General features: G+C 35.8%; 1 protein-coding gene across 1 annotated transcript; it reads right to left on the minus strand.

The window, feature by feature from the left end:
- Positions 1 to 3446: 3446 nt before the first annotated feature.
- Positions 3447 to 6406, minus strand: LOC109021740 (protein IQ-DOMAIN 1). The gene is made up of 6 exons (XM_019004451.2): positions 6164 to 6406; positions 5810 to 6041; positions 5371 to 5685; positions 5028 to 5273; positions 4665 to 4802; positions 3447 to 4548 (listed from the first exon to the last, which is right to left on the minus strand). The coding sequence occupies exons 2-6, from the start codon at positions 5888 to 5890 to the stop codon at positions 3742 to 3744; spliced, it is 1587 nt and encodes a 528-aa protein (XP_018859996.1). The 5' UTR covers positions 5891 to 6041; positions 6164 to 6406; the 3' UTR covers positions 3447 to 3741.
- Between the last annotated feature and the right edge of the window lie 4166 nt (positions 6407 to 10572).

The following is a 10572-nucleotide window of genomic DNA, read 5'->3' on the forward strand; positions in this document are numbered from 1 at the left end:
CCTTATATTCTCCCTCTAGCCGAATGATTGTAGAAGTATTCTTGGATGTTTTCGAAATGGTGAAGAGAATGGTGGTGTTTGGTTGGTGAGAAAGTGTGAGAAAATGTAAGAACTTTAGAGAGAAAATGGTGGTAGCTGAAAATCCTTAAAGACAAGATTGAAAACTTGAGCAAAATACTTCCCCTAATTTTGGCAATACCCCTTTTATAGAGCTCTCCATCCCTTCTTGACATGCCATAGACTCATGCATGCATGCCACTTGGCATCTCAAGCAATAGGGCATCTTCCTCTTCCTTAGGATGACCTTGGAAAACCAAAGGCCTCCCTCACATGTGTCGTGTGGCCCCCACCAACCGAAACCCTCTCTTGCTTCATTTTTACATTATGTCCTTCCTCACTTGTCTAGGTTCAATGTATTTAGTGACAAAAGAGTCAAAGTACAAAACTCAATCCTCCTTAGAACTCCACCTCACATGCATGGTTGCCATGTGGCAAGTGAGTGTGTGTGTGTTTCATGTATTGGCTGAAACCCTAACTTTTCCCTAGGTGAATGTAGAGAACTCGGGAAACACAAAGAGCACTTAGGTCAGAAGGAGTAGCATACGCAAGAGATGGGGGACAAGAATAGGAAGAAAAGAGGGTTCTAAGAGCACTAATAGTGGAATCAACTTAGCTAAATTTTAGCTAGGTTGCATAAAGCTAACTACAACAGACTCATTATATTTACAATATTTTTAAACAAACTTATTTTCACTGGCCAAATTTGGTCAGCCCAAGTTGCTGACCAAATCTTATTTTAGGCATAAGAAATTACTCTTCCCGCCTGTATTCATCGCACGCGAGCCACCAATACTCCAGGAAAAGAGAAACCCAAAACCACAAAGCTCCACAACACAACTCCAGAAAAATCCTAAACTCATCCAGCAGTCGTAGCCAAGACGAGCCCAAAATCAAGCTTCTGCCACCGTTGACGTCTCCCACTGTCACCGCCGAAGGCCTCATGATAAACCACTCCGTCGTCACCTCTCTGTTTCTTTTTTCTTTTTTCTCTTTCTCGATTCTTTTTTCCAGAAAATTGAATTCTCTTGTGTCTTGTGGTTTTTGATTTGGAGTTTTTTTATTTATTTATTTGATCTGTTCATTCCATTTGATTGTCGTAAGGTTAGGAGATTTTTTGAGATTTTCTTGGTTGAACCATGAGATTCGGTATTGATGGGAGTGGGTGTTGATGGGGTTAGATAGAGAAAAGAATCCCCTGCTATGGTTCAAGCAAATCTGCGAAAGAGTTTGGTGGGTTCCCATGAGCGAGGAAGTCAATCGTTTTGTGTTAGGAAATTCTGTCTACAGTGCTTCCAAAACTGAGTATTGTAGTTGTGTCTTGTCCATAGTCATACAAACATCAAAGAGTTTGCAGAGAATCGAGAGCAAAAAGAAGGGAGTGATATTGTTGGTGTTTGTATTTTTCCTTTTTCCGTCTTGTTCGATATTTATATTTCTTGCCAATTGTATTTAAAATTTGAGATAATCAATGAAAGAAAAAAAATTATACTCGTTGTTGGTTGAATGATTGTGTTTCATTTCTTTGGAGTTTGTTGAAGAATAATAATCTGGTACTAGAAAATTACAATGGGAAGAAGCCCCGTTGACCTTTTCTGGTAAATTCATTACCATTTACCATTCTTTCTACCCCACGATCAAGTTTGACAGATATTCCATCACCATCTCTGTTATGAACTTTGGTTGAATATGCTTCCATGTCACTAGATAACGAGTCTTCAACAAATAGATATCAAATGGAAATTTACGTCTGTCTTTGGCTTATTATGGTTATCTCAGAAGTTCTTGAAACAATATATTTTTGGTAACTATCCATCGAGAGAAAATGAAAAAAATAAAAAAAGGAGTCACAGAGACACTTGACTTGAAGGGAATGAAATTTTTGAGAAAATATTATGTTTTATAATGGAAGAATATAACTGTCGGAGAAATATAGCCGTTAGAAAAATATATTTGTTGGATAAATATAACTGTTAAAAATATAGTCGTTGGAAAAAATTAGGCTAAAAAAATATATCCATTAAAAAAATATGACCGTTAGAAAAATATGACCGTTGAGAAAAAAATATCAATTTCAAGAATATAACCGTTGTAAAAAAAAGACCGTTAAAAAATTATATCTGTTGGAATAATATGAATATTAGAAAATTAATATGTACTTTTTTAATAACGAATAAATATTTAAATTATAATTAGAATTAAAATAAATAAAAATGTCAAAATTAATATTTTAATAGAATGATTATAGATTTGGAGAGTTTGTTATTTGGTATTGTTGAAAAGTGACCAGCTAAAATTATAAAAGTGAATTTCCTAATCAAATTTTGGCCAAACTTTATAAAGTTTGATAAATTTGTCTGGGTATCATTGATCTTTTTGTAAAATATTTTATAAAATAAATATTATTTTATAAAAATGTCCTTATAAAGTATGTTGCGTGGGTATATATTGTTACGATGAAATATTAAAGTTTCTGAAAAATTTTACTTATCATCTTATGCACTACACATCAATATCTGATTTGTTATTTTTATCATTTTATTTAAACACATATATTGATACGTGAATATATATATATATATATATATTTAAATAAAAAAATAAAAATAAAAAATTACATGTTTGTGTACGTTGTTAGGATAATAAGAGCATTTCTTATAGCAAACAGAACTTTATATAGCCAACAGAAATCTTTTTTTTTTTTTTTATACACCAACAGAAATCAATTCTTGTAACCGCTTTTACCATGAAATTCTGTTGTCTTTTACCTAACTTACCAACATGAAATTTTACTTTTGGCGCCATTTTCACTGCATGCTTGTACTACCAGCTCTAAAAGGAGACTGTATGAACTTGACTGAGGTTACGAATGCAAACGATGTTTGTTTTTTTCTTTGTTTCAGTAATTCTGATCATTTGATTGGGGAATTGGTAAAGCGGATATAACAATTCTTTCCAGGCCATCATGAAATTTCTCAATTTCCAATGGATGATATGTGAGTTATAATTCCAGTCTTCAGGGGCCAGCCAATGCCAGAGGTCGCTTTTAACACTCAGACTAGGTTGTCCGAAGAAAAGGGCATCCGAGGTGATAATCAATTTCACGATCATGAATTTCTGTGAAGAAAGGACATGCGAATCAGTGAGCATTTCTGTTTCCAATCTACCATGTAAATAGTGACGACAGAAAGCTAAAGATGAGGCGGAAAGATTTGACTGCTTGCAAGTGCAAAAATACTAAATTGTTAACCAAAGTGCAGGATTGCTCTCGTGGTAGGGGCCATTTGTGGTTCTTTTTAGCTGCAAATCAACATGCAAACTGCCATTTGTGGTTAAACAAGAGCGTTTACATGTAAAGGCATGAACAGCACAAAGTTAAAAGGAGTTCCTCTTACAACACAGTCTACGAAGTACTTGAATTTTATCTTCAACTTCAAACAACAAGATGAAATGAAAAGTTAAAAGAAGAAAGGCAAATGAAAATACCACTTACTACATGAGATCCAGCTTCATCCGGATCTCTTTACTCTTATGTTTTTATACAACCAAATCTCTCGTACTTTCAAATTAAAGTGAAAACGTTGAAGTTTCTGGAGCCTATGCTAAGGGAATTCGATGAGAAATTCTTGCAAGTTATTGGTCGTAGCCTAAAATCAATATCTGCCATCAATCATGATCCATTAATCATCTCAACCATCTTCTGAGGTCACTGGTTGAAGATGGAGAAATCTCACCCCCACCAAGGCTATCAGTGCAGCAAGATGAATAGTTGGACCGTTGCTCCAACCCAAAATGTGCCGCATTGACACTCTTAAAGCTTGGGCTCCTCAAATTCTGCCCAAAACCTCCATACCCAACTCCCATACCTAAAGGGTCTGGCACCGGAAAAGAAAGCCGTTTCTTGGCCGACCCGACACGCTCCCTCTCTGGCGTTAATGGCCTCTGCCTTGGCGCACTTTGAGATCGCACCCGTGCCTTGGCAGACTCTGTTGCAGCCATGTAATTTGGCAATGCAGCACCACTGCTGCTGCTAGTACTAGTCCCACCGCCCTTCCCATGTTGTTGCACACTACCATTGTAACAATAGTTGGATCTCAAGCTTGGTGTTTGTGATGTATGGAAGGTTCTATCTTCTCTGGAGCAACGAGGGCTGGCCGACCTAACTTGTATGGGCCGGGTTTTCGATGGTGAAGGAGTAATAGGGGATTGGTGAATGTGTACGTTTTGGTGGCTTCTATGGAGAGGGGAACTGGGTCTTTGTTGCTGCTGTTGCTGATTTTGATTTTGAGTTGGTCTCCGGAAATTAGAAGCCAGATATGAGTAAGGCTGGGAGGTATCCATCTCCACGGTTTTGATGGCGTCTCTCTGATCAGTTGAGGCTCTTCCCCTGGTGTCCCATGGCTTCGTGGCCATCCAACGGTCGAGCCATTTGGGTCTCTCCTCAATCTCGTCTTCATTGCCAATCGACGGGCTCCTTCCAGTTCTCCAAATCTATGAAATGGTTCAGCAAAGTTTGGACAATTTAGCTCATGGATATAACTAACAAGAGTGGAACAAAATGGGGGCACTGACTGAAACAGAGTTTGCGACAGAGTAGAGGATGAAACCTGTTGAGAGAAGGCGTGAGACAAGGTCTTTTCACGCTTCATTGTAGCTTCTTTTCTGTGCTGCAACATGGCTTTCACTTCTTCCACAGTGTGCGGACGTTCATCCCAATCATCTGCAATGCTACTTCCTTCCCTTGACTTTGAAATAACAACAAATCACATTAAAATACTTCCATCTATGGAGCCAAACAGCGTCAAAACCACAAAATAGTAAAGGTTTCTGTTTGAATACTTTGATTGACATTTTTGGAATCGTGAAAAGGGCTTCGGCTTTTACTGTTTAACTATCATTCGGCTTCTAAAAGCAAGAAAAGAACTTCCAAAACATACTTAAAGTTGACATCGGAACAAGAACGAACTTACCATTGATTTCCTGTCTAAAATGTCTTGAATATACCGCGACTCCCAAACGCTATTTGTGTCACTAAATGCGGATTTTCTGCTGCCTTCATGAGAGTGCCTCATGCGCTGATCAAGTACCCTGGCCTGTACCCGAACCAAGGCTTGCATGCATCTGAGGGTCATCTTCGCTTGCTTTCTAACATTATGACCTCTCACTAAAGCTTGCAACTTCACTAGCCCTTTAAGCGCACGCAGTGCTCTCCTCGCCTGCACAAACACACAGTCACGCGCGCACATAGTGGCATTGTCTAAACCCTTTGTTCTTGCGAAATGATATAGGATCTTAGATCTGTATTTGGCTTACCAAATACCCTCTAAAAGCAGTCTGAATTACAATAGCTGCATAGAGTTCTCTAGCATAATTAGCAGGCCTGGTAAGCCGAGCCACCTCCACCGCCGCCTGCGCAGTTGCCATTGCAGCCTCGGCAGTGGCCACCGCCACCGCAAGCGCATGCTTTCGCTCCACATCCGCTTTCGCTGACGGCTCATTGTTCGTAGATGCAGAAGCGGAGCCACCAAAACCGGCGGCAGGAGGAGGCGTGGCCTTTGGTGGTGTTTGCTGCGTCACAGTTTCCTGGTTTGTGGGCTTCCTGAATATCCACCTTCGCTTCTCTCTTTTCTGCGTTAAAAAACGGCAGACACGATCACTTTGATTTCACGACTTGCTTATTTCGGGGAAACAACTCAAGAAACGAAAGAACATTAACGTTTTTGAACAAAAATAGAGATTACAGTTAACAGACCTTATCTTCATCCTCTTTAGTAGGAGATCTGAAAGCTCTTTTGACAGCAGTCAGCCATGAGTTACCTCCCCTCTTCCCCATCAAACAAATGAGGTAAATCTAAGCTGCATTTACAGCTAATTATCTGCTAAATTAGACGACGAAACGAAGACCCAGATGGATCAAAGAACTTCGACGATAAAGATGTTGAGGTCTGTTTTTGTACCATTGTGCTCACTGCTCGCTTCTTTAACTGTGCATGTGATTTAGCGAGAGAGAGAGAGAAGGAGACAGAAATTTAATATTCTGAAAGCTTTAATTAGAAAGAAAAAAAAAAATGGGGGACGAAAGAGGGTGAAAGGGTCTTGACTCAACTGTTGTGGAAAGCCGGGAAAGAATCTATTGCATCTGCTTGCTACATCATGGTCCCTCGATGCACCGGGAAAGAGTTGAGGGAGGAAAGTGAAATGGGGTGTCAGAGAGGACGATAATAACAGCTTTGGTTATGAATAGAAACTATATTTTAAGATAAGACGTGAGGAAAGAGGGGGAGTGAGATATGGAGGAGGTAGGGTTCGATAATCAAAAGCCCAGCAGGAGGAGCACGTTGGGAGGCACTACTCACAAGCACTAGGACCAAAACTCCAAAGGTGCTTTTAAAAAAGATGCAAAGCCCTTTCTCTTTCTCTCTCTATTTTTTTTTTATTTTTTATTTTTAAAAAAACATATATTTATCCTAGCTTCTCTCTTTCATTCAGACACAACTGGACAACCCTCGTGCTGTCACGTGGTGTCAGCAAGCAGAGAACATCCTGTGCATGATGGACCATAGTGGTCCTCCTTGCACTTGGAGTCTATTCAGTACATTCTAGGCAAATCAGTTGGTTTATCATGGACCGAACCTTAATATAACCTATTAATATAACTAGTTTGCATGATACAATCTATTTTAATCCGTTAATCAATATTACAAAATAAGTTAACACGACCTATTTCAAATTATTTATGTAAATATATTGAACAGATCTAAAATAAACCCATTTAATTTGAATAAATTTAACATAATTTTATATAAATATTAAAATCACAGTATCTATACAAAAAAATAATAATTACAAGTCTAAAATTATAATTCAAACAATAAAAATATCGAAATTAAATATCAAGAATTTTAGTTTTAGATATAAGCATATAATTTTAATTTTAACTTTCTTAACAAGTCATAAATGATTGACTCGTTAAGCAATTGTGTTTTAATGGGTCGATCTGTTTTGATCCGAATCTATTAAAACTTAAACTAAATTTATTATTATTGTATCGTGTTCATGTTGAATTAATGAGTAATGTCATACATTGTCACTCTTAATCTAGCTACATCTGTATATATTAATATGAGGATGCTGAAAATAAATAAATATAATATAAAACGGGAATTAAAAAGAAAATCAGACCCTCCAAAATTCCTTAAATTATTCATAATTACTATTTGCAATATTTTTTATTTTTTTTTTATAAAATAAAATGGTTATTGGCCGGAGGAGAGGCCTTATTTCAGTGACTGGTCAAACTGCGGGGGATTCCTTCACTAATCTTGGGACAGTGTTAAGTTGTTGCATTGTGTTCTCGGGAAGTTTGACCAGGCCAATTAAATCCAAGCTAGCTAGGGTGCAGGGAAGTTGTTTGTTTGCGAAGGATATACTATTTCTCACTCTTCCTAGGCTTCTGGGCCACGTGGGTCGCCCTGTTTTGTTATCCTATTATTGGACGTTAACGTGAGCAAAAGTTTCACATCCACCCAAAAAAAAAACTTATTTATATTTTTGAGGAAACATGATCGCCCCTAAAATAGAGGGAAATGTGTAAGAAATTTGCACGAAAGGGAAAGGAGATAGGGCAACTGTTCGGGTACCCCTCCAAAGGAAATAGGCTTTTTGGTGAGAATATTCTATTATTATTAATTATTTTATTATTATTATTTACTTATTTTAGGAAGTGACTACCTAGATGTCAATGTTCATCACGACAATCTCAAATATTCACATAATCGACCAATACCTTAATAGTAATCCATAGTCAAGATATTAATTATAAGAGTGTCAATATTATTGGCTGCATTCGCATTGTCTCCATCCAGTCCTATGTTTTAAACTTTAGTTTCATCTTTGATCCCCTTAATTTTCTGTTATTTTCCTTGTTTGTATTGTTCTCATTTTTCTAATATAAAAAAGAATAAAAACAAAAAAAACAAAGAAACAATGTAGTTCGTATCAATTATAATACGCCAACAGCAAAGTTCAAACGATGAAAGGATGGTCAAAGGCTTGTTTTGAGAGAGAGAGATATATATGCATATATGTATATATATATATACATACTAGCGGTGAAGTTACGTTCGAGGCACATTTGTCCTGTATTAAATTATTCTGAAATATAAACAGATAGTGTAGAAGAAGAGAATTTAATAATAAGGTCTATGTAGATAATATAGATTATTCTAATTAGAAACTACTAATTTAAATATGATGATAACTTTTAATTTCCTATACAAGCTAGAAGTCCTCAAGCTCCTCCTTTAATCCCTCTCCACCGCAACCCCTCACCCCAAATAAAAAAAAAAATCTCTATTGAAGCTTCTGGACTGAACACCATAATATGCTTATTAACTCTCAAAGAAGTCACTTAACAAAGCCTATACCACCTAAGAAACTCTATATAACGTGTAACGTGCAGTAAACAGACCAAAATCACTAAATAAGAAAACCAAGAAGGCAATAAAATAATAGGACCTTCATGCTAAGCAAACACCACTTATTATTTCCTCCTTATCCCTCAACAAACTGTTTTTTAAAGCAAGCTCAAGAAAATATTTACTCTCGACACTTGAGGACCACAAAAAAAGCCAACAGGGAATTTAAACAACAGGGAAGTATAAATTTCCAAGTTCTTATATTTGTTTTAAAAATTTTTTAGTTAAGAAAAAGCCAAATCCACCCTGGAAAATAAGATTTATTTTTACATATTAAAAACTTAGTTATTAAGTGAAAAGTTGGTTACCTCTCATGTGTGTTCCATTAATTCGATTGTTGTGCAACCTAGAGTTTCTTCTGCAATTTCACAAAAAATGATAGCCCCCAGTCGTCCACTGCCATCGTCAATGTCGATGTAGGCGCGACAGCTGTATAAATAAACTATATTTTTGAGTTTAGATGACTAAACAATATTTTGAATATAACATAAAATTGATTAAACAAACTATATTCATGACGTAAAATTTGAATATAACATATATATTGTGGTTGTGCATTACTCATATACTTGCAATGGTAACACATGAATTTTTCATTTGGTTCATATCCTGTCCCCTTCTTACATCCAATGCAGGACATGTAGAAGAATATTTGATGGAGATCAACCACACAGATGGTTGCTTTAATCCAAAATCTTGCATTCTGCATAAAATTTTGAACAGACATATGTTTTTAAATATTTTTAAATAGTAAATAGTATGTTTGTAAATAGTATGCATGTGCAGTATTTTTATTAGGCAATATATATAAAGACAAAAAAAGTTGAAGACCGTAGAGATGTACCATCGTTGGTTGTAATGATTTAAGGAAGCCAGCAATATCATCAATCTTAATTATGTCTTTCATATCAACAGTTGATGTCGATGACAATGTTGATGTGTGATGTAGATATTTTTCAATGATTTCTTCAAGCAGTGCATGATTAAGCATCGTCCTTAATATTTTTAGTATAATTTAAAAGGAATGAGAGAAATCATGGAGGGAAATATATAAAAGAAAAAAAAATTAAAGCAAGTCGATGAATATGCATTTTGTGTATATATTTTGAAAATTTTTAATATAGTATAGAATGTCTAGATTTTTTTATAATAGGTACAAATTATATATGTAATAAGGTAAGAAATAATTACCATTGGCACAGTGGAGTTGCACCAGAGATGACAGGATTTAAGGTAAATACACTCGTCGGTTGAGAAGAAAGAGAGAGACCTATATTATAAAGAAATAAAAATAGTTAGTAGATAATGATATTCTATATTTAATATATGCTGATATTGTAAGTTGAGTAATATACCATTGTATGAACCGACTTTTAAACGTGTTGCAAGTAAAGTTGGTTTAGCTTCAATAATATGAGAGATTTACTGACATTCACCATCCACAAACCGACCCCACACAATCAACCATATAGGCATTAGGCTGAAAAGTTTAGGAGAGAGTATTTAAAAGTATAATATGATAAAATAGTATTAAGAATAAGGTAATTAAAGAGTTATTAATATCACATACGTAGTTGAGAAATTTTGTTTACCTTTGGTCAATAACGTATATTTCTTAGATCTTTGTTGGCCCATATATTGAGGTAATTTCTCTAGAAGGTTTCATGTATATTGCGACCGCTAGAATAGCTGCCCAATTATGTAAAAAAAAAATTTCTTGTGAACACTAAATAAGAGTATCAAGAATAAATTTTAAAATATTAATGTGACATTTACCTATTTCAGATCTAGTATTTTTGTAGTCATGTAGATCGGTGAATGGGATAATATTATATTCTAGTGGTTGTAATTCCTCTTCATCATCTGGAATGTCTTCGATGATTGTTCTGGAATTTAGGATCCACTGGTATTCGTGCACTTCAATTCTATGTCTGGGATCCAAAGGCTTAACATAGGCATTACTAATATAGTACGACCGGAAGATGTGTAACGTGTCATTATGTAGGTCTATATCTTTGCCAAAAATTATTGCTTGCAG

This window comes from Juglans regia, chromosome 7 (genome assembly GCF_001411555.2).
Source record: "Juglans regia cultivar Chandler chromosome 7, Walnut 2.0, whole genome shotgun sequence".
NCBI lineage: Eukaryota > Viridiplantae > Streptophyta > Magnoliopsida > Fagales > Juglandaceae > Juglans > Juglans regia.